Genomic DNA, 24,627 nt, shown 5'->3' with positions numbered 1-24,627 from the left:
CATGCCTATGGGGCATCTACTGAAAAAGCACAGCAAAAGCAAGCATGTCATCCTTCCCATCAGTCTCATGCATCCCAGCACTACAGGAGAAGGTTTCACAGCACACTCAGGAAACTTGCTGTTGGGATTAGAGGTGTAGCTGCAAGAATTAAGACATGGGATGATGTCTCAGAGGAAAAAATATGTGGCATGGGATGTTCACTGCACCACACCTGACCTCTCTGAGCAGGATAAGATGAAGACAAGATGAGCAAGAGATAAAGCCTGAGTACAAGAACAGGTAGGGGAGACAACCTGTCTCTGTCCCATGTTAAACAGAGAGAGAGGGAACATACCGGAGTGGTGGAGCCTGGGGGGATGTAGAAGAGGGGCACCCCATTCTTGGTGCTCTCAGGAATGGTAAAGTGTTCTGGGACTGTGTCAAAAGACTGCAGATGTACCAACATCTGATCTGTTTGGTTGATGCTGGAAAAGAAGAGGCAGTTAGCCACAAAAGCCCACGCTCTTCCCCCTTGCTGCCCCAGTCAGCGCAGGGCTTGCACACACAGCACTCCCTGTGTCCTGGGAGCCTTTCTACACCAACAGAGCTTTATGGGGAACGCTACCATTCCATATCCAAGAGCAAAGTGTGTGTTAAAGGGGCTCCAGTGTAGAAGCCTCATACATACAGAGGATGATCAGAGTTGGAAATGAAGTGCTAGAAGAGGAATCTGTGGAATAGCTGGGAGTAACAGTCACCCTGGCCAGGAAACAGTTGTGACCCACAAGTACTTCAGCCACAGAGACAAGTGTTTGCTGCTCCCAGTGGGACCATGCAGCACAGCTGCACAGGTGTGCTATAAGAACACAAGACCTCCGTGGGATGGCAGTCAGAGGTAAGGTTTGCATCCCAAGATCCAGATTCAGGAGCAGCAATACCATTACCCTGAAGCATTCTTACAAACTAGATCACAAACCAGTTCTAGTGTTTCCTTGGGTAGACAGCAAACTTGTTATCAGTCATGCCACTTTCTCAGAGCATATTCCTTTTGAACCCTGGGTTGGGATGGCCACCTGCAAAACCCTCATCCTAGCATGCCAAGGAGGAATTACTTGGTAACACTGGAAACTGCTGGGCATGATCCAGCTCACCTCTGCAAGGTGTTCCAGAAGCGGCGGATGACTGTGGTGCGGTACAGACTGGTGATAGGCTTCCTCATGGTGCAACTGATGTCATGCAAAATGTCATAGCTTCCCTCCATTGTCACTTCCACCCAAGTGCTGCGTTTTGATGGGTCCAGGGGCCAGGGTGTCACAGCTAAGTACTCAATCCTCATGTTATGCTTCCAAAGCAGCACTAGTTTCACCTCCAGCTGAGATCCACCTGCATTGGAGCAGAAGAGCAAGTTCAGGTGCTTGTTCCATACACATCTGAGTTTAATCTCTGACCAGGAATTCACGAGAACCATGAGATTGTTTGATTGCTGAGGGGAACAGTCTAACGACTGTTTGCTTTAGCTGAAGTCTCTCTCCTCTCCAACTGAGGGAGGCTTTGCTTGCACTGAAGCGCTTGGTGAAGAGTTCTCAGTTCTTTAAGTGTACGTGTACTACCTACACTACAGAAGGCAACTGAAACTCAGAGGAGGTGCTGCTGACATTTGCAATGGGCTCCCTTCTTCACAGCCTCATCTTTGTTTCCAAGAAAACTGTTGTTTTGCACAGGTGAGCAGGGCCATTCAACTATAAAGTTTTGTCATCCACACTGCAGAGTTAATCCATCCCACTGCAGAAACACAGGCATCTGATGGACACAGATCATAAACAACCTGGAAGATGAAGCCTAATTCTTGAATTAATCTCTACTCATCCTGCACAGACTGTATTTCATGCAATCTAGAATTTCAATCTTCAAAGCTTCTCACCATGTTTACCTCCTCTTCCCAAAGCTAAGATGTTAAGAATGAATATTCACCTATTCTTCATACTGTACATTTTTACCTTTTCCTTTAAGTGAGCCTGTCTAACAAGATTAACAGAAACACCTGACAGCAGGCCTCGCTGAGCCAAAAGAGCAGAGAACTGTCCCACTCCTGCTGACTGTGCATGTGTATTTGTACTGAAACATCCCAGGGAAACACATGACTACGCTGCCATTTCAACTGCTTGATCATCTGTTCTATGTCCAGCCTGCTCTACAGTTTGCCAGAGTTGCAGGGTTTGTGTGATAAGTGATTGGATGTGCTGGAAACCTGAACAGATCATCAGCCTCGATGCTCTGTTTCCTGCAGAGTTGCATTTGCTGCTGTCATAGGCACACCATGCCATCCCCTTCACAGGCTCTACTTTAAAGCCATCTTTTTGCTTTCATGATCCCTGTTGGGAGGCTCCCTCAAAGAACTCTTCCCCATCAATGTTCAGAAGAAACTTTCCAAAGTAGATGCCAAATGCATGATTGGTTTTTCTTTTGATTAGATTATTTTTATTCTGAGAAATTTCATTTCCATAACACTGACATGGAGTGTGCAGTACTAAGAAATCCTTGCCCAGTTTCAGCTGTTACTGTGACAGAACATTCATTCCCCTTAACAGACCCAGACCCTCCTGCACCTTTAGAATTCACCTTTCTTGAATAAAGATAATCAAAAGTGTATACTGTATTTTACCTGTACTTAATCTGGGGGATTAGCAGTATTTTATTTAAGATCACTAATATTTTCTACAATGGATGGTTTCTGTTACTATAAATGCACTTTCCAGGACTGCACCATCTGTTGTTTCCTCTGAAGATTGTCTTGTTTATCAGAGGCTAAACAAGAATTTATAGATTCATCTCTTTTTATTTCATACTGTCACCTCATTCATTGCTTTAAGGCTCATCCACCGCTTTCTGCACAATATTTTGGTTCTCATAATAAAGCCTTTCTATTTCATCAACAGCAAACAAGATAAGTAAATTCCTACATTTTTACTTAGGTCATAAATGAAAATATTTCCAACTTCCACCTCTGTTTCCATTAGTCATCCTGGACTAATTCACTCCTATGATCCCACACAAGCAAAACTGAAAACACAGGCAAAATATTTACTTAGTTTGAAGTTACATCTAAATGTATATTTGGCTTTTTTTTAACTACAAAGCAATCTCTTCCTGGTTCCTGAGTTAATAGCTAATAAAACTTTTTCTACTTTGATTTCCTTCACAAAGTCCAACTCTGTTTTTATCCGAAAACTCACTTTGGCTATTCTCTAGTGACAGGAATCAGGAAGACATTCTCACTGCTCAGTTAGTGCCTAGCCAGTTTTGGTGCTGGACTGATTCACAGAGGAAGATTATGTTTTGAAAACCGTCCTCCAGGCTGCCCTCAACACAAAATGGTCAGTAAGAATTTTATTTTTTTTTTGTTAAAGGGAGATCCCCTGACAATGTCCCAGAAAGCAGAAGAACTGGGCTCCATTACACACCATGACCCCATAGCTTCCTTGCCTTCCATACCTTCCAATCCTTTCCCTTTCACATGCACTCCTGAATTCCTAATGCAGAGCTAAACAAGCTGCCTCCTAAATACCTCAATATTTAAAAATCAAACAGTGAGGGTAACCAGAGCACTTATAAATATCACAAACAACCTCTCCAAGCAACTCTGAGCACAAAACTAGTCATTTATTCTATTTTGTCTATGGTAAAGCAAAGGAGAAAGGTGTCAGTGTCAAAGTCCACAACTGCACTTTTTTCCTCTTGCTTCACAGCCAGCTGGCACCTTAACAGCCTTTAATTGGCAAGTTTTAGAAATCCAGGTTAATTAACTGTTCTTTGTTATACACTTCTCTGTAGAATAGTTCAGAGAACTCTGATTAGTCAAACATGCTATTCCTTAGCAAAGGCAAGGCTGAATGTCTAAATGTCTTGATCATTTCTCAACTCTACTTTAATCTGTTAGTTCAGCAAATTTTTTCAGCAATTCCCCAGAGCATTTAGCCTTTCCCAAGAATTAAGTAACATTATCTGCTCTTGTCTGAAGGATGCATAGAAATACACTCTATGTTTTTGATACTTCTGACATTTCATTTTTAAATTTATTCTAAAAAATACAGAGAAAGTATTTCTGGCTCAAGAAGCCCCTGAGCTGCAAAGAGCTAGAGAGGGTCAAAGAAAGAATAAAAAAGGAAAGAAGAATGGAGATTATCATCATGTGTGTTTATCCTGCTCTTACTCCTCCCTGTGCACCTGCCCATAGTTTTTCACCACAGAAGGTCACTCTGATCCAGCAGCTGCTGCTCGCTGCTCTTGCAAAAATGGGAGATCAATCCATTCAGCATTTCAAGGAGTAAAAGCCAGCAGGTAAATACCTGGAGGAAAATGCAGGGAGCATAGTAACATGTGGTGATATTTCTAATACATTCCTCCAGAGTGCAGGAATTCACTGCTTTACAATATCCTGAGACAGAGGTTGTAGCTATACCTTTGTATAAAAGGATAGAAGATGAACTTGTCTGACTGCTTTTTGAGTGATTCATACCTGGTGAATGCTCTTCCAGCATTTCCATCTAGGACTACCAAAAGCACTTCAGCATTGCTGCTGGACTAAAGAAAAAGGCTTTTTATCCAGCACTGCTCAAGCTGTGAGTGAACTTGTGCACAGAAGAATAGAAGACACTGAGGGTGGACAGGAACGGACTTGTCACATTGTTTCACACACATTCCTGGACAAAGAGAGTGCAATGGATCTAATTTGCCTGGATTTAAGGGAAGTAATCTCACGCCTCCCCTCCATTAGTGAAAACAATCTGCAGGCAATACTAGAACAGCTGTCTCACTGGGAAAACTTAGCAGATACTTACTTTTAACAGAAAATTCCTGAAACAAGAAATTAGGGAGATTTATGTTAGACCAATTTTAGGAATTATCCTACTATGATTGCTAGCAATCTTCCCCCCAAAAAAGGTGATTTAGTTCCATTCAGTTTATAAGATGCATCAAGGCAAATGAACTGCAATTGCCAGACATCACAGAGGAACAGTGAGGTGAACTGAACAAGATAAATTTAAGATTACTATCACGTGAAGGACAGCACATTCAGGGACTACTAAACAAACAAAACCCAATAAAACACCCCCAAGGACTCATCAGCTGAAAGAAAAGGTGTGTGATAGACTCAGGGATTTCTGCAAGACAATCATGGAGAAAGTTCACGTGATTCTTGGTCTATCTGATTTGGTATTTTACTTCAGAAGCAGGGAAACATTAAGACTGCTGAACAAGGCATTGATAAAACCACACTTACAGCTCTCTTATCAACTGTTCTGAGACATATGAGATTAAACTGAAAAGAAAGCAACTTAAGGGGAAAAAAAACAAAAGAGCTATTAACCTGAATAAACAAAAGAGAAAGCCTGCCCTTACAAAAGAAATGTGAAATATTGGCTTGCTTAATATTAACCTGCCAAAAGGTAGATTACAAGGAGAAAGATGATGTTAAATATGTTTGTGCAAGTCAGAGGAGGATAAACTTAATTAAAGATAATAGCCACACAGGTCTAACATGGTCTCAGGGAATTTAGAAAGGAAGCTAGAGAAAGAGCAATGAAGCTCTGGGACAGTCTTCCAACCAGAGCAGTGGCAGAAGGGATTTACATGTTTATAGACAGAGCACAGTAAATTCACAGAAAATATCACATGGGATGTTTGGAATGTTTTTAGAGTTAGATCACAGACTCTGTCTGATATAAAACACATTCTAGTGTACTAATGAGCTTGCATTTGGATTTTTTCATCTCAAAGTACTACCACTGGTCACAGCTGGAGATGGAAATTTAGGTAGGATTTACTGGCACTCCTAAGGACAATCAAACTCCTCAAGGTCCCTAGTCAGCAGCTAGTTCTCACACTCCAGGTGCCACATCTAGTGAGTCAACAGGAGTAGTAAGTAGTAGTAAGAGAATGGGATCACTGGAAGGTTTTATGGTATTCTAGAATTGATTATGGTCCCGACTGATCTGACATTTTCACCTAACAATATCTCTGTTTCTCCCAATTTCTTCCTTTGGAAGACTGTAGCTTCGAGGCATTAAATCTGTTGTACCAAAGGGCTCAACTTCATGTTAGTATTTTGGAGTGCTAGAACTAGAAAGGGAAGAAAAAAAGGAGAAATATAGATGAAATCCAGAAAAAAACCTCTGCAAATCCCAGTTCTGTCACTAGTTTCTCTACAATTGTGGGGAATCATTTCCAAGATATGGAGCATCACTGGCTGTCCCTCCCTAGGCACAACCACAGAGGGTGAGCCTGGCAAGTGCATAACTGCATAGTACTGGGCAGCCCTACATCAGACAATTACTCATGAAAACAGAGTTTGGAGAAAATGGCTCCTTCCTCCACAGTTCCACCACCGCTGAGATGGCAGACCCTGTGCCTTCCTCTAAGCAGCTGAGAACAGAGTCCTAGCTGAGTCTCCAACCCTCAAGGCAGCAGTCACCTTTTGTGATGTTGACCTCACGGATGCTGTAGCCCTCGCGCAGCCTGACCGAAACAATGCTCACAAGGTCAGCGTGCACCTCCTTCTCCGTGTGCTTCTTCCTCCGCATCGCCAGCGCAGGGTTGCTGCTTGCAGACACCAGGTGCTCATTGAACAGCCTGTGCTGGGACACTGCAAATGCCAGAGATGGGTTTGTGAGGGAGCAGCTCCCCTGAGCCCCATCCTGTAGCAACAGGCCTCCCCGAGAGCTTCATGAAAGCTGCTGGGAACACCCGCTTGCCTGAGGAACAGTACATCCTTCAGGCACCACTTACACCCACTCCTGATTCTGCAATACAGCAAACAGGTTCATTAGTGTGGCCAAGAGGCCTGAGAAAGAGAGAGGGTGGGGTGGCAGGCACTGCTTCCTCTCGGACAGCTCTTGTGATCAGGCTTGCATTGGAATTCCACATTCAGCCCAGACAGGCAGAAACTGCACATCTGTTTCAACAGTCACACACAGCAAGCTTTGGGGCTTTTTCTCTGGAAAACTCTGAGTTCCCAGGTGCTTTTCAAAAGGTATCAGGATGTGGAGCTTAAACTACTAACAGCTGATCTTTTTAAGATTCAACATTTCCAAGTCCCAAGCCAGCTCTCTTCAAATTTGCCAGTTTATGTGGCTTCTGCTGCCAAGTTACAGAAAGAGCAGATGGCACCAGCATATCACTGGGACATGAAAGGGTCTTTCCATGTCTTACTTAACTAAACTAATCTCTCCTGGAACACTCTCAGTCACTAACAGTCACAAAATAAAAACAACCAGAGAGGCACTTGGGACAGTTCTCAGGGGTCTAGTTTTTCAATCCAAACTGCCATCTGCAAGCCCTGTTAGGACAAGCTCTCCAGAACATCCTCACCTACAAGCCAGCCAGTGTACACAGAAGGGCAGGCAAGAGCTTCTGATCTCCCACCAAGTCCCAGCACAGTGGGCCTAACTGCAGATTGCTGAGCCAGGGGAATGGTGGAAAATGGGTCATTTGTTTTCCCTTGGTCCACTCAATTCCTGGAACCAGGGAGGGATTTACAGGTGAGACTGTGTGACCAATTGTGCCCACAGCCTACAGAAGGCATGACAAGGGAGAGTATCAGCATAACCAAGCCTGGGGAGCCTCCCCAAAGAGAGGGGCTCTAAGGCATTCATCTACTGCAGCAAGAACATGCACATTCCTCACCACAGTAATATTCTGGATTCAGGGACTCCCCAGTACGCAGAAAGGAGTACAGTAGAAATGCCTTGTGATACACATTCAGATCCAGGCTCAGGGGATCCAGCTCAGGGCACGTAGAGAGGTAAGCACCAAAAGTGGCCATGGCAATGAATTTCATCAGTTCCACATTGGGAACATGGCCAAAGCTGCAATCATAGGAGTAGACACCGCCCACCTATGGGATGATAAAGGAGACACCTGAGAGAGAACAGCAGTGCTGAGAACAAAGCAGATGGCTGGTCAAGGACTCAAACAGACAGAGAAGGCCCCCACTTCTCCTCTGGAGGTAAATGCCACCACCACCAGTCCACTTGCCTTCCTCTGGTACCCACACTGCCAGGTTCCAGCAGACATACCTGCACAAAGGAGCAGGCCACAGTGCCACTGCGCAGCTGGTTGAGTAAAGTCTCACACACAGCCACGTCGGGGACACTGGTCACACCATCCGTAATTATTATAATACCTGTAAACAAGGCAACATCTTAGTGCATCTTCCATCTCAAACAGCTATCATTCTCCCAGTAAATCCACTAGACATAAAGTTTAAGCAGGGCAAAAGTAGAAGGAAAATCCTGAGGCTGGTTTAGAGCTTCCAAAGCATTATAGACCTGGCAAACATCCTGTTTAGGTACAGCACAGTACAGAAAAAGGGCACAGCTCTTCACACCCCAGGTTGTCTGGAGCAACAGTCACAGCTGCACTGTCTCACAAACTCCCCAACACTCACACACAGCCCTTGGCACAGTGTGGTCCTCCCCATTCCCACCACTACAATTTAATCCAGAATGCAGAGTAAATGTCTCTGTTGAAATTTCATCCCTAACAGAAAGGTCCATGCACACACCAGCCCTTATGAAATTAACCTCAGCCTATGGCAGAAGGAACACAACCCTCTGCAAACAACCAGGCAAACCTTAACCCCGAGGACACAGCCAACCTGCACTGGAGTTGGAGGGCAGCAGCTGCAGGGCCAGGATGCCTTGCCGGACCATGCTGACCAGACCAACATCAGCAGTGACCACAGACACACTGGGCTTCCTCCCAGATGACTCCTGCACGTCACCAGGGCTCTCTTGGCTCAGGGGGGATAAATCCACCTGGAAAAGTTAAAAGAAAAACAACACAAGGTCCCATGGGGCAGACTTCAGCTCAGCTCTAGTTCTTGCTCTTCCAAACACCTTCAGTCTAGCAGTCCCATGGTACTCTGGACCACGGCAGCAGAGTCCATTTGCAGCTTTAACTTCCAGATGATGTTAAAATCCTGGTCTCTTGAGCCCCCTAGAACAGCTGGGCAAGGCTGCTTGAAGGTAGAGGGACAGCGTGCTCAGAGCTTTATATTAAGCTGATTTCTCATAGAAGGGGAAATACGAGACACTTCACAGTCAGTAAAAATCCTCTGTGGAGCAAAGTATTTCCCAGTTAATCAGATGATGAATATCTCTCTCCCCCTGTAACTTAGTAGAAGCTGCAGCTATTCAGCATCTACTCAATCTACTATATTCAGCCCAGAAACACTGGAGAGGCAGAGGCAACTATGTCTCACTTGTGAAGCTCTGCAGCAGAGGGGGCAAGGAGCCTCACAAAGACAAAGTCTAGTGCCTATGCATTTAACTCAAATGGCCCTCGTTATGCAGTGTTGATATAAACAAATGCAAGTAGGCTTCTGCATCTTCTATGAAAAATATCCTCTAGGCAAAGCCTGAAATTTGTATAATTACAACAGTGAGAAACCTACTGTATTCATAGTCCCTTAATCCCCACAGGGCTCTGGCAGTTCAACCCTGTAATGAAATACTGCTTCGGTTTTACTGCTAATGCAGAGAATGGCTGAGACCCCCCCGCTCTACAAAGCTACACATGATTTGAGCTGGGGAAATAAAACTAGAAGTAACTAAATTTTTGCTATGCACAAATGGGAGCAGTCTCTGCCCATGAGCAAAAAATACTGACTGTCCATCACTTTAATTTGCCAGATGCCTTAAATTCAGACACTTGTTAACAATGATACGGCTAGCACAACTTCAAAAGTGAAAAAAGTTTCAGTCTCTGCCCTTCCCCTGGGGCCTCCCACCTCCACCCCACAGCCTGTGGCAGGACTCACCAGTCCCTCTGGCCTGCAAGAGCGTCTCTCTCCTCCATTTGCATGGAAGAAGTTACAGGGTAGTTTACCATGAGAGAAATATTGCATCAAGCAGGAATGCATACAAAGCACTACAAAAACACCATCTGGACTCACCAGTCGAGGTATTTACTTCCGGCAATCTACTTTCTGTTTCAGGACTGGCAGTTTTAGCATTGAAACATATAAATTTCAGCTAGAATATGAGATTCCAAGCACTTCAAATATGCAACTGCAATACATCACCAGTAGCCTCCTGGTCATCTGATTTTGGGACATTTTTTTTCCTCCCTTTTGCCCAAACTCTAATAACTAATGCTAACTAAGGACTAAATAACTTCAGCCAGACCAGCAATCACTTTGACTACAAGAAGATCAAAAAGCAGCATAGCCAGCAGGTCAAGAGAGGTGATCTGTAAATGTCCCTTCCAACCCAGACCATACTAGGATTCTATCATTAATTTACCGATACAAATATCCATGGCTATTAAGCAGCATCTGTCACAGATTTCAAATACTTGAAGAAACTACCTGTTTATTCAGCTTCATGGCCAGTTTTCATAGTAATAAGGAAGTATTTTCATTCAAGAAATGTAACAAGGGCTAAGGGCATATTCACAGCTATTTATAGATTAATTAAATGGACATAATCACCTCTCCCACCATCTTCTTTGGCGAGAAAGCACATCCTACCATTTCTCCCAATATACAGTCAGGTGATCTTACTGCACATTAGCTTAGGAGGAGGTAACCATCCTCATCAGTCCTTCTAACACTTAGTTGTTCTGCATCCTCAGCGCTCATGTCTCATTACTGGATCCCACAACATCATCTCACCAACCCCTTAGTTGCACCTTCTGCAGACCTATGCTACTTTTCCTCTTGCCACCCCACTTCAGAGGGGCCTCAGAGTGCAGCTCTCCAGGAAGCCAAGAGAGCCTAACTACCCTTGCCCTCCTTACCTGTGGTTTGGGCTCATACTGTTGCTGAAGCATCTCTGCCACTTTGTTTTCAAAGGCACAGAGCTGTGTGTAAACTTGGTGCAGAAAGGCCTCCCGCTTTGTCTCATCCAGCTGACAGCCCTGGAAGAGTACCTGGCCCAAGGACACACATGTCAGTCATCAAGTTAAGATTTTATAGCACCAGCCCCCAAGCTGGTACACAGGAACACAGTTCTGCACAGTGAAGGTGAAATATGTCCCTGACAAAGCACAGATACAGCACAGGCCTCTTCTCTCTGTTCCTGCTCAAAAGCAACTGCCTGTGAGCAGTGGTACCTCATGGCATCTGCTGTGCATCCCACAGCAGCTTACATGACACTTTGGGAAATCTCCTTGGCCAAGAAACTTCTACTTCATCTGACTTTCTCCAGGATAAGCAGTTATTAGGAGAAAGTGATGTGGGATCATTGCTAGAAACCATCAACTGTATGCTCCTAAGGAAGGCCTGTTTGCTCTAATCTACCTTTACCTATAGACTGATCAAATTATTTTGCAAGGGAAACAGCAAGTTGAAATAAAGAAACACTTAGAGTGGACATTACAAAAGAGGCTGAGTGATGTGACAGAGTAAGCCTGCCACCACAGAAACTCCCCAGGGTGACAGGGGACCAGATGTTTACAGATGTCACCCTGGTACAGGCAATCCCTGTCCACAACCAGACACAAAGAAGATACCACATGCAGGCAAAGACCTCAGCAGATTGGTGGGGTGCTGCATGTTATCCACATTCCCTCAGTCTCACATGGACTAGAGCTCATAGTGACACAGGAGAAATAAATGATTACCACAGAGAGTCTTTCCTGCATGAGTGATACACACATACACCTTTTCTTCCATAAAAGGAATATAATTATCCAATTGTACCCAGAGATCACAGTTCACAGACTCACATACAAAGTGGGAATTTAGAGAGGTTCCAAGAAGAAAAATGTAGCAACTTCAGAGCACTCAATACAGTGTAAATAGGGGAGATACTGAGGCACAGAAGGATCGTCTGCAGGACTGCTGGACAAGATGACATATAAAACATCAATGGCAAATAGAGAAATTCCTGCTACACTTACTCCAGTAGCACCTCAGAACAGACCAAAGTGGTGGCCACACTCCTCAGGTACAACACAAACCCTGGCAGAAGGCTTAGGCAGGGAGGGCTGGGGAAAGGAAGGGAGGGAACAAACATAGACTAACAGGCTCTTCCTGTTACCACACACACTTCCCCTGGTATTAGCAAAGGGATGAAATACATAAACACAATAGTTATGTGAAAATACTATAAGGTGGAAGAGATCAAGGATGAACTTCAAAAACAACACTGGCCCCATAAACCAGACTCGAACTTTTTAAACAGACTTGCCCTGACACAAGTGAAATCTCACTGATAAATCTCAATACAGGGGGTGGCTGCTCCCTCCAGCAAGAAGCTGCATATTCAAACCAGTGCAAAAAGAACAAGGTTTATAGGAAGAGGCAATTATCCTTGAATTAACCACTGCTACAGAGCTGGAATAGACAAACAAGCTTTTGGTCATACAAGCTCTTCTTGAATGCTTCCAGCTAATTAAAACAGGCAAAAAGAATTAATCAACAGAAATTAAAAACAAAAACAATCCCCAAACAACAAAAGAAGAAGAATGACAAGAAGCACACATTCAACATGAGGAAAATATTCCCTGTGGCCCAATTCTAAGATCATGCCTGAGGGCAGCATTCTCCAGAGAAACCTCTGCTTCCTGCCCAGGAAAGAGAAGTTGCTCACATGCACTTCTGCATCATGCCAGGCTAGGTGTTTTAGTGAGACAAGCCTGCAGCATCACAGATAGCAGAGCCCAGCTGCCACCTGTCCCCCTTCCCTTGCACTCACAGAACACCCGTGCAGCACAGCGAGCTGCTCACACTGTGCCTAGGGAGAGCCTGAACTTTACCTGGTGGGACTGCAGGCCAATGATGGAGGAATACACCTGGATGGTGACAAAGATTTCTGGCTGGTAGATAATGTCTGAACCAGGGATACGAAAGGGTCTTAACAATCCCACCAAGCATCGGGAAAGGGCATGAAACACTTCATCAAAAATTATCTCCCCCGTTGAGTCATCCTACAGAAACAGAGAAAGGGAACAGCTTTTTCATCTTCTAGGACTTTTAATCTCATTGTTGGTTGTTCCACTGCGCATGGCCAACAGCGAACATCCTTCTGCAATGGCAGCTAGATTAAAGTGACAACTCCTGTAAACAGAAGTCACACATTAAGCATCCAATGGCGAAATAGAATTTGCCATTAAATTCCCAGCCAGGGGCACAGCATGGCTCCCTCCTGGAAAAAGCAAGACTTCTGCAAAAGCTCAGATTGACACCGAGAGCAATAAACCTTTACTCAGCAAACAGAAATGGGTTTGTTTTAATGCAGAACACCCCAAGGAGATGCAGTTTCTGCTCTTACCACAATCCCTGTGGAAGGGCTCAGATCAAGCTCAATCACAAATCGGTACTGACGGGCCAGGAAGGTGACCCGTGTAGAGGGGACAAGGAGGTAGGGCCTGGGCTGGACCGGCTCGTCTGGCTGCCACCCATTAGGCAGGATGCTGAGAACATCAAGCTCATTTTCTGATTTTACCTGCCAGAGCAAGCAAGTGAGAGAACATGAGAGAACATCAAGAAACACCAAAGGAAGAATCAAAGAAAGGGATGGGGCTCAGACGCTCTGCAGGGTGCAGGTGCGGCTGAGTGGTGCAGCAGGGGTGACCCCATGCAGGCCTGGGCACCAACTCACCAGCTCGGGCTCGGGCACGGCCCGGATGACCTGGTGCAGGCGACTGAGGACCCAGGCGAGCCGCACGTTGCGGGAGATGCGATAGTCCTTCTTCATCAGGAGGAATACGTGCCCTGCCTCCTCCACCTGCGGCGGGAGCACAGCGGCCCAGGTCACCCCCGGAGCAGCCCCGGACAGTGCCCGCGCCGCCCCTCACCCCGGGCTGCTCCGGGCCCGCGCTGCCGGCCCCACTGCTCCCCATGGCGGCCGTGTCCCCCGTGTCCCCCGCGCCCGCCTCTGGCCCCGGCTCGGCCCCGCTCCCTCGGCCTCGGCCCCGGCCCCGGCCCCGGCCCCGGCCCCGGCCCCGCTGCCCTGGTCCCGGTCCCACCTCCCCGTCGGGCCGCTCGGCCGCCGCCATGTCCGCGCGGCCCCGCCCCGGAAGTGCCGTTCTCCCGGGATAACGGGGCGGGGCCGCCGCCGCCATCGCTGCCGTCGCCGCCATGCAGGTGAGGGCCGGGGGCAGCGGGGCCGGGCGGCTCCGTGGGGCCGAGCCCCGCCGGGGCTGGGACAGCCGGGGCGGGCGGCCGAGCGCGTCCTCGAGCAGCCGGTGCGGTGCTCTGCTGTGCCGCAGCCCCTGGCTGCTGCACGGCTGTGGGGTGAGCGGGAGTGCCTCGGTTCCGCTTGAATGAAATGTCATTAACGGGAGAAGAACCTAACTATTTTATTAAGTGCTGTGAACTTATAGCATCCGTATTGTCCCAAGAAAAGAGCATTGATGACAGGTTAATAGGCTGTAAAGATGTACCTCCTTTGGTTTGTTTGGAAGCGCAGCCGGCTGGTCTCATACAGATCTCCTGTTTGTCTTGCTGGAAGAGAAAGTGAAAACGAATTGTCCCGCTATTCCTCGTTTATAGGATTTGTTACATTGTCTCTCCTTGTTTTAGCCACTTACTCATACCAGTCTTTTTACTAGGGTTATTTTTGTTGGTTTTTTTTTTTTTTTTAGTTATGAATATTCTTCATCATCCTCGTTGCTTGTATTAGTACATAGTCCTACTCTATCCCTTCTCAGTTGGGAGGACAAGAGTGACATGTAATATTCGAGATGGAAAGGAGGCATTCATTTATGTGGTGACATAATGATGCTTAGTTTCTGTTGCTTGCCTAATAACTCCTGTGGTCACTTTTACTTCCTTGACTGCCTTTCTATCATTGGGCAGATGTTTTCATGGGTTACCCTCAGATAATCATGAGATCTTGTTGTTGAGTTACAACGTTATCAGCTCTGATAATGTCATTGTGTACAGAAAGTCATGGATCTTTTTCCCCCTTTGTTTTGCCGGTCAGGATTATTTTTCCTCCCTTTGTTTCACCACCTGCATTGCTTTACCTTTACCCACTCTGAATTTCACCTTTACCTTTCAGTTGCTCAGTATCAGGAGGTCTTTCAGAACCCCTACCATAAGCCCTGTCTTTACTGCCTTGGGCCAATTTTAACATAGTTAACAAATTCCTCAAAGCATCCTTCTGGAGTGGCACAGCATTCCTTGGAATCACTGATCAGTCTCGTTGTATGCTTATTGCACTGCTTGCATCTGCTTCCAGCTCCTAATGGCTTTGGGAAGAGCCATGGGAAGGAGGGCTGAAGTGCACTGCTGCCGTGAGAGTGCTCCTTGTGCAATGGGCTTTCATTTATCCTCCTGAGGGCTTCTTGGATAAGCACAGGCAGGGGGCCAGGGGAGTTGCCATGGGTGCATATGCCTGACACCTCTGCAGTAAAGCACTGGCTACCAGCCCAGCTTGTAACACAGACAGTAGTTAACCTCCTTGCACAAACACAGTGCATACAAACTGTTACGGGCACATTTCTTAATTGGACAGGAACTGACTAGTCCTGTCACAAGATGAAGGAGAGTGCTTTTATCTCTAGGTGGAACAGCAGCAGCAGTCTGTTCCATGAATCCACTCTGTGGACTGAGGATCAAATTTTAATAAGGTTGATTCAGCTGTTTCTTCTAAGGTGGTTAAAGTGAAATGAAGTCGTATCAGTGATTACCAACTTGTCAGAGTACAAATAAAATAGAATAATGTTGTGCTTTCATGAACATGGAAGGTGCCTGATAATCTCTCCATGAAGCTTACACTGGGCCAGTGTATTTAAATAGAGCAACAACAAACCCAATAGCGAGCATGCCAACAGCCTGAGTCACTCTATCTGCTTTCCCAATCAGTATTCCCTTTCTATTATTTGATAGTTTTGTCCCACCCTCTTCATGCTTATTGTATTATTATTGTACAGTTCTCAGTTTACATGAGAAGTTCCCTAGGCCTGGGACTTTAATTATATTTTGTGTAATACTTTAGTATGAGTAAGAGTAGAGTAAGAGTAGATAGCAGTTTAGAGGGTTTTTGCAAGAGTCAAGGATATGCCTTGATGTCTTTGGCAACACATCCCCAGTCCTGACACTTTGTCTGTCACCATCCTCCCTCACCCAGAAGAGGATGTCAGTGGGGAAGATTTCTTGAACCATGTAATCCCAGCAAAAGGCAGGAGGTGAGGTGTGTGTGGGGGGGTACAGCCCCAGTCTGTGGGGCATAAGGCCAGTGGGAGCTGCCAGTTCCCTTGGCAGCTTAAAGTGGGCAGAAAGAAAGTAAAGAATGAGGTGAAGGGCACAAACGATCCTGGCACTCATTTTGCAAAGACTATTTCGGATGAAGACATCACAGCACCCACAGCTGCTGTCAGAAAAGGCTGAGGGAATGCTCATCTTTGATCTGGGTTAGCTTAAGTGGTTTACAAAGGTGGTGTGAGCTAATTTTGATGACTTTGCCTGATGGGGTAAAAAGCAGATGTAGGTGATGTCTTCACTACACTCATCTAGATCTTTAACAGGGCAGCTGGCCAAGTGTTTGTCTCAGACACAAATTTCTTGCCTGAGTAGTCTGACCCAAGGGAAAGGGGTCAGTGTGAAATAATAGGAATTTTATCTCCAATGCCTCTGTTTCCTCCGAAAAAGAGGTTGTCTGTAGGACTGGCTGGGTCATTGATGCATGGGTGTGGATTCACAATGTCTTTGTTCCTCCTCCCTTGTCTGTCTTGTCTTTTTTTAGAGAGAGGAGAAGCAGCTGGAGCTGACCCTGGAGGCACTCATCAGTCAGGTGGCTGACCTGAAGAACTCCTTGGTCAGTTTTATCTACAAGCTGGAGAACGAGTATGACCGACTCACATGGTAAGGTGTCTCACTGTTGATCACTGCCAGAACTCTCAGACTTGGTTCAAAGGATTAATTAAAAAACATTATCTTCTTGTCAATAGGTTTAAATTTTCTTTTTATATTTGTGCTGGAGGAACCACTACACATCTTCCACAAGAAAACCAGCTGAAATCCATTGGCTTCATGCTGTAGAGTAATGAGTCATGCAAACACCTTTTAATCCAGACATTTTATGGGAACTAGACTTGCATCTGCAGTGAGTAGAAGTTCTCAGATGAAAGACTTTAGAGATCCACACATACTATAAAGTGAGGAATGGTTCTTTCTGCATTTCCTGACCTTTTCCGGCTTTTTATGGCTCTGATATAAGCTGAGCTTTTGTATTTTGCTGATTCTGCTTTACTCCATGGTTTGGGAGCCTTGCAAGATGGCATTCTCTTCCTGGAGAATATGGAGTATAAAGATGTTAATAGCTGCAGCTTAATAAACTATATGGTATCTTTGTGTCTGCCCTTCACAAACAAGTTAACATTTATAGTTAATGTTGCAAAAAGCAGGAGAGCTGATGAGTCCCGCACAGAAACCAAGCTGAAGAGGACCTCCTTGGAAAGATTATCAGTTATTTAGCTTCATTGTTTCTTAGTCTGGATAGCCAGGCTATAAATATTTTCTCTCCTGGCTGTGCTGGCTGTACTAGGATGAAATTTTTTCTTAGACCTTGCTCCAGAGTTTCAGTGGGAGAGGTAGTGACACTTCTGTGTGTGTTACTGAAATACCAAACAACTGTCACTTTCAGTGGTACTGCTTGTAATGTCCCTGAGATATTTGCTGCATTTGAGCCATTTCCAGTAAGGACTGGGGTTTGTCCACACCTGCATATTCAGCCCTAGGTTTTACTGCTTACCGTATGGAGTAGACTGATTAACAGTGTTGTTTCCTCACTCCTCAGTCATTTGAGTGAAGAGAAAATAGCCCTGTGTGGCATCCCCTTTCATCTTCCATCTTTATTTGCTTTTCCAGGCCTTCAGTTCTGGACAGCTTTGCATTGCTCTCAGGACAGCTGAACACTTTGAATAAAGTGCTAAAGCATGAGAAGACCCCACTACTGCGAAACCAGGTGATCATCCCCCTAGTGCTGTCTCCAGACCGCGATGAGGAGATCATGGTAAGACATGTCCCTTGAGTATCAGAGAGTGCTTGAGTGCCTGATATTCAGCTGGGTGTTCCTCAGTTCTGGGCGTAAAGGAAGAAAGGGCAACAAGTATTTCTGTCTGAGAACTGCTTTGCTGTGGGGTTGTCACCTGCAAACACTTGCACTGGATACACTTTACAGAAGGTGTTCCTGTTAATAAATATGTTGCTGTTACTAAACAGGCACAGTGCAAATTCCTAAGCAAGTTGTTGAAACTTCCTAGTGGTCCCCAGATCGAGGTTTCCCCTGTAGCTTTGTTCAGCACCATGGCCTGTGCCCTGGTCTGGAGCTGCCTGAGTGCTGGGCTGCAGGAAGAGGCTCTGAGTGAGGCCTGTCCCACTATTGCAGCGGCAGACAGAGGGGCGTGTCCCGGTGTTCAGCCATGAAGTGGTGCCCGACCATCTTCGAACTAAGCCCGACCCTGAAGTGGAGGAGCAGGAGAAGCAGCTGATCACAGATGCAGCTCGAATTAGCCCTGATGCAGCGCAGGTAGGTAAAGAAGAGTTTGATTCTTCTGCCTTTTATCCCTAGAGCACAAGTTGGCCTTTAACTGCTTCCTCTACCCTTCCATTTGACAGTTTTCTTTTTCTTCTGTGTCCTTTCCTGTCTGAGATTTCTCCAGCTGACTCTAGCTGAGGTTTGGTTTCCTCCACAGTTTCACAAGGGTATCCAGCTCTCTGGCTGTTCACAGGAGGTGCCATCCAACCAGTCAGAGGAGAAGACTATCACATTCCCACAGTGCCCTTCTGCATACCTTAGCACTGGGCACTCTAGGCTCAGCTACCAAAACACTTACATTTGGTTACACAGATCCTGGGAAGGGAAAGCTTGTTCATTTATCTTGCTGATTTGTGCTGAGTTGGAGGTATCCTGGCAGTTTCTGACAGTTTTCTTTTTGCAGAAACAGATCCAAAGTCTGAACAAAATGTGCTCAAATTTGCTGGAGAAAATCAGTAAAGAGGAGCGTGAATCTGAAAGTGGAGGTATGTCCCTGAGGTGGAAGTGGAGTACAGGGTTTAAGCAGCAGACTTGAGAGAGTAAAGGCAAAATAGGTGTATTGGAGAGCCTGAAGTATGGGAAATACAGTTGAGCAGCATAAATGAAAACATTCTAGAAGATGTAAGATTGGCTGTGCTGGAGCCCCCTAATTTGAGAAGGAAGCCTGTGGGTGCAGTGTGTCTTCCTTGTGTGACCTGTGCATGGTGGGAAGGTCACTCCAGCCCTTTGACATATCCCCCTTTGACGAGGTGGTAAGTATCTGCCAAGAAAACTTCCCAATCAACTTTAATTAATAAAAAAGCTGTGAAAATGCAGCAGCAGTGAATGAGAAACTCTTTAGCTATATTCTGAAGGAGTCTGCATGTTTGGCAGGCTCTTGTGTGATCCTGTCTAGGTAATGGGTGCTTCAGGCTCATGGCCAGCCTTTTCTGTTTGTGATGTTCACTGTTCCCAGGAGTGCCACACACTACTCATAAAGGCAGTGGCAGTGTTTTTACTGCCATCTTTGACACATGACCAGAGCACAGGTTCTATCTAGTAGCTGGGATTAACAGTATAATTGGGCACATGTGTGGTAAAAAAACTTACAGACACCATGTTGCTTATGGGCCTCCAAAATGGGGTGTTGCTCTTTTTTGTGTGAATCACAGTGCTTGTTACCTGCCATAGGATTCAACAAACAAGCCTTTAGTGGGAGCTTCTTATGGGCATGGAGGAGTTAGCTCACTCTATCCTCCTTCCATGAGCAGATTATGCCCTGCTCTCCGTGAAAAATCTCTTGGATCACCCAGTGTTCATTGATTTTGCAGCTTCTTTGACCTTGCTGAGACTCTTATAGGACAGCCTGTAAGAAACTCATCTCTATTGCATGCACTAAAGTAGCTGAAAAGTAAATTCAGGACCAGCTATGCTACTTTTTAGACCTGATTGCCAAGTCTAAAAATAACTTCCAAAATAACTTATTTTTTACAGGTTTGCGACAGAACAAGCAGACCTTCAACCCTGCAGATACCAATGCACTGGTAGCAGCTGTGGCCTTTGGGAAAGGGCTGTCAAACCGGAGACCCCCAGGCTCTGGGGCATCTGTCCAGTCGGGCCAGGCAGGAGCTGGTGCCATCATTGCAGGTGCTTCAGGCATGCAGCAGGTCCCAATGACAGGTGCACCAGCTCAGCAGCAGCCAATGCTGGCGGGAGTGCAGATGGCACCAGCAGGACAGCCAGGTAAAGTTCCATATCTGAGATCAGCTGAAATCCAGGGACCAAGAAAGACAAATGCAGATGTAGAGATTCTTCCTCAGTTACCTTTTAGATGTAACTAAGGATGAGGTTCCTTTCTGGCCTTAATAACATGAGTCAGGTTATAATAGAGGAGTAATACCTGTTTCAAATTGGCTCAGAGGGTGAGGTGGATCCCAGCCAACCAGCTTCAGCTTCTTAACTCCCACTGCAATACTGTTTTAATAATAGACTTAGTGAACATAGGAATCAATATAGGGTTAGGGGAGATAGAGGGAGATCACAGTTTTCAGGGATCTGTACTGGGGGTTTTTCTGTGAAATTTAAGTTGTGTGTAGGTAATAAAGTGGAAAAGTTTGATAATAATGAGTTATTTAGGGTAAGAAAAAAAAAGTTTTCTGTCAAATTTTAGGATTTCCTGTACAAAGTGACTTTGTTTAATAGCAGCATATGACATTTGCATTGAATATAAAATGAAATACATAGGCATAGAAATTTGACTGTACACATCCAGCACCTGGACCCTAATCTACTTACTTGTATTTGTGAAATTCATCTATGATAAAAGAGTTCTGTAAATACAATATTTTGGTATTCAGTTGAGGCAGAAATACAAACCAAATACTAGGAATTTCTAGAGAAGAAACAGAAAAACAGAGGATATCTTCAGGCCATTCTGTAAATCCATTGGGCACCCCCACACCTGCAATAGTATGGGCGGTTCTGATATCTTCCCTGCTAGAGGGCATAGCTCTGGGATAGGGAGAAGAAACTGGAAGCCTATAAAGTCTCAAATTATATACAGCAGGCAAATAAGGAATGATTGTTCATTGTCTCCCATGATACAGAAGGATTGGTGAAAGTGCACCAGTCAAAACGTGGGCTTGTAGGTTTGGAACAAAAGGGAGATGCTTTTCTGAATACTAAATAATTACACTGTAGAGCACATTGTCTTGTGTGTGATAGGCAGATAATGTTTATATGAGATAGAAAAATAAGTAAGTACACAGACTTCTGGATGAAAAATCAGTCGACATCTAGTCCTGAGGATACCAGCTCTGATTCCATGACACTGAGCAACAATATGTTAGAAGCAGAATAGGTATTCTGCAGGGATATCACTGCAGGCTTGCCCTGTTCTGTTATTCCTCCGTAAAAGTCCTCTGTTGTCAGGAACAGGTTTGACCTGGGGGACCTGCAGGCTAACCCTGTACTGTCAGAATGTTTATGTTCATTGTGATTTAGGATATCCGATATCCTAATTGGTGTTTTCTTGCCTGTATATAATGACTGTTGTTTACCCGTGTACTTGAGCAACAACATTGATCCTAAGTTAAGTATGTATTTATGTAAGGGTTAGAAAGTCATTTCCACTAATTTGGTAACAAAGAAGACCTGCTGTGATTCCTGGCTGAACACTCAGAGACACTGTATCCAGGGTGGGGAGAGTCACTTCTGTAGGCCAAGCAGAGTGCACTGGTAAGGAGAGCACTTGTCCAGCCTGAGTGATGGAGACAGTACCTCTTGGTAAGAGCAGCCACAGTGGGTTTTGGCAAAGGTCAGTCTCACTGTTCCGCTTTTGATAGCTGAGGCTGAAAGAATACAAGAACCAAGTATATCTTGGGAACAATTGTTTTTTGGGAATTTTAAGCCAGAGTTTTGTTTGATACCATTGGATACAGTAGCCATTAATTTCTGCAGTTCCTGTTTGAATTACATTTTGACTTCTACAACACTTCAGGCAGTATGTCCCACAGCTTTATCACATTTTGCTGAAAATCTTCTATGTTTAAATATTTTGCTTGATAATTTAATTGCATTTTTCTTTTTTTACCCATGTTGGGTAAAATGGGAAATGGTGAATAATCATTCCTCAACTACCTTATCCATACTACTTTTCATGTTTTGGAAATATGTCATGTCTCCTTCCTTTGTCTGTTTTCAGGTGTTTTTCCCTTAGCTAAGTCCTATTCTCTTTAATATTACTTTGTGTGAAAATTATAACTTGGACCATTCTTATCACTCTTACATGCACTTTTTCTGGTTGTTCTCAAGACTGGGAACACCACAACCACTCACAGTGTCTCAGATGTAGGTGAACCATACAGTTCTGTTCCCAGTTGCTTTTGGGGTGATATCTAACAGTATTTGTCTCCTGATTGTTAGTGATATCTATCAGTTATCTGTCTACTCATTGCTGGCAATGACCCACTATGGATATGTTTGAGAAAGTTTAATAATCTTTATTGTTTTAGGCTTTTGCTTATCCAATCTTTTCTTGTCCTGCTGTACTACAATTTTAACTTTCAGAAGTTATCCCTTTTTTTCTGCTTCAGATTGAAGACACTGAAGGAGTGGTTTTTTTAATATCCCTTTGTGCTGCTCTTTAATCATGGGGTTTTTTTCAGATCATCTTAATTTTGTCTAGCACTCTACACTTACTGTAAGCTGCTAGTAAGATGTCTTTTAACACACTCCCATGTGAGATTGGTATCAGCAGAGAGTAGTAATGCCCAAGAGGTGGATGTGGATTCAGGAAATTAAGAAATCTGAGAGAGGCTTAGTAATTTAAATATACACCCTGACTATAAATAATGCTGCAGGGAAGGGGATCCAGATTCTCTGAAATGGAAGTGGACACAGTCTGGGTTCTTCTCAGTGTGTTGCTGCCAGCAACTTCTATGAGACTAAGTCCGACACTCCTGTAGGAGCCTCCTGACAAAGAAAAAGGCTTTCTGAGGATGGAAAAATAGTAGAATTGGAGTGGATAGCAGGGGGACACAAGAATTGTCAAGGAGATTTATCAGCAGAGAAAGATGCCAATTTGTAGAAATGATTGATCGTGTAGGTCAGGAGCTGGAAGGGGCTGTAGCAAATGAGCCTGGAGTGGAGCTGGAAAAGCCCACACAGGGTCATTGTGAGTCTTTCATGCTCCTAAGTAAATATCCTCTCATATTGCTGATTTTGCACTGCTTTTTCTTTTTTCTCTCTCCAGGAAAAATGCCGAGTGGCATAAAAACAAATATAAAATCTGCCTCAATGCATCCGTATCAGAGATGAGCTGAGATGAACCAGACCCGTGGAACAGCAACATTTGTTACTGCTGCAGGCACCCCACCTGGATTCCTTCCAGGACTTCCAAGTCCCTTCACATATCCACACAATTTATCCGGGAACACAGGGTTTATAAGCCCTTCCCTGGATTTTATTTAGTGCTGGGTGGCCTGTGTGGAGCTGCTGCTGGCCATGTCTCCTGGACACAAGTACTCTGTTCAGCCAGAGCAGAGGACTTTGCTTCCGGTATTGATGCCATCTTCTCCAGGTCTGGCCTGGAGGAAAACTGCCCTTTCCTGACACAGAACCTGAAGGGCTGCACAGAGCTCCTTGTTTCTGCTTGTTCACTTGGCATGTTCTTTCTTTACTCCATCTTGTTTAATAAAGACCTTGTTATGCTCACTGTGACACACTAGTGTCCATCTCTCGGGTCATACGAACTCTCCCTCTGGGTAAGGCTGCAGAGCAGCTCCAATCTAAACCACATGGAAAATGTTGGAGGCCAAGTGCTGGAGCTGCAGGTTTGTGTGTAAAGGAGTGTAGTACAGTGAGCCAGCAGGGTACAAACATCTAGTGCATTAAAAAACAATTATGTCTATACCCCAGAAAGCAAAATACTGGGAAGGACTATTTCAAGGCCCACACCAAGAAGGCAGCACTTGAGGAACAGAAGCACAGAGCTTTTGTATTCTGATGCTGCAGCAAATCTCAGCTGCAGCATCTGATTTCACTTCCATGCTTCTCTGCTTCTGTTTTCTATAAAGTTTTTTAGCTGCTTCAGAATTAATATATCACTTTGGAAAGGTATTGCAATGTGCCCAGGACTGTAACACTTCTGGATGGGCCAGGTTGTGAAGTCTGGCTCATTTCTCTTAGGAACTGGGCACTGTGAAGCCATCCCTGTTCTGCTTTCTGCCCTTGAGCTGTAACATATAATCTGCCTAATGAGAGATTCCTGTGAGACAAAAGGGTGGGGGCACATCCCCATGGATCCTGTCAGTACATACAACACTATCCTAAAGGACCAATGTCCTGCCTCTGGTTGCCCTTGCATGGACTTCCTTTTGACTTGTATTGAAAGCCAGCAGTGTTTTACTCAATAGCATCTGTCAGCAATCTTTGGGTGAGGAAATCTCCACTCAGCAGATACAGCTTGCAGCTGCTCCTGCACTGCTTGCCTCTGAGCTAATCAGATCCAGCTTATTTGTGGAGGCTGTGAGCTGTTCTCCCAAAACAAAACCATCCACAAAGCTGTGACTAGGGTAGTTATTGACCCATTTTATCCTGCTGGCCCTTGAAAAGCACTGAGCTGGGAAGTAGAAAGTTGAGCTGGAAGCACAAACAGCTTATACAGTAGCAAAGCTG

At 45.0% G+C, this 24,627-nt stretch overlaps 2 protein-coding genes across 13 annotated transcripts in view; one reads left to right on the top strand and one right to left on the bottom strand.

Annotated features, from left to right (window-relative positions):
• The window catches only part of SZT2 (SZT2 subunit of KICSTOR complex), a 54,286-nt gene extending 40,202 nt beyond the window's left edge, over positions 1-14,084 (bottom strand). For all 12 annotated transcript variants that reach the window (XR_015273631.1, XR_015273632.1, XM_086841417.1 and 9 more), the window contains exons 1-11: positions 13,955-14,084; positions 13,588-13,713; positions 13,258-13,431; positions 12,743-12,913; positions 10,781-10,912; positions 8,637-8,796; positions 8,056-8,162; positions 7,664-7,874; positions 6,453-6,623; positions 1,132-1,363; positions 336-465 (exon numbers count right to left, since the gene is read on the bottom strand). Coding sequence is in view for 10 of the 12 variants with exons in the window: in XM_086841417.1 (XP_086697543.1) it covers positions 336-465; positions 1,132-1,363; positions 6,453-6,623; positions 7,664-7,874; positions 8,056-8,162; positions 8,637-8,796; positions 10,781-10,912; positions 12,743-12,913; positions 13,258-13,431; positions 13,588-13,713; positions 13,955-14,068 (1,728 nt within the window). In the remaining 2 variants the exon portion in view is untranslated. The remainder of the gene's footprint in view (positions 1-335; positions 466-1,131; positions 1,364-6,452; positions 6,624-7,663; positions 7,875-8,055; positions 8,163-8,636; positions 8,797-10,780; positions 10,913-12,742; positions 12,914-13,257; positions 13,432-13,587; positions 13,714-13,954) is intronic.
• On the top strand, positions 13,987-23,670 carry MED8 (mediator complex subunit 8). Its single transcript, XM_086841429.1, has 7 exons — positions 13,987-14,072; positions 16,678-16,796; positions 17,802-17,946; positions 18,322-18,462; positions 18,875-18,956; positions 19,945-20,193; positions 23,204-23,670. The coding sequence occupies exons 1-7, from the start codon at positions 14,067-14,069 to the stop codon at positions 23,266-23,268; spliced, it is 807 nt and encodes a 268-aa protein (XP_086697555.1). The 5' UTR covers positions 13,987-14,066; the 3' UTR covers positions 23,269-23,670.
• Positions 23,671-24,627: the final 957 nt, after the last annotated feature.

Source organism: Cyanistes caeruleus, chromosome 9, assembly GCF_971803275.1.
Source record: "Cyanistes caeruleus chromosome 9, bCyaCae1.hap1.1, whole genome shotgun sequence".
In the NCBI taxonomy this organism is placed as follows: Eukaryota; Metazoa; Chordata; class Aves; order Passeriformes; family Paridae; genus Cyanistes; species Cyanistes caeruleus.
Note: the sequence above shows the minus strand (reverse complement) of the source record. Positions and strands in the feature narration are given on the sequence as shown.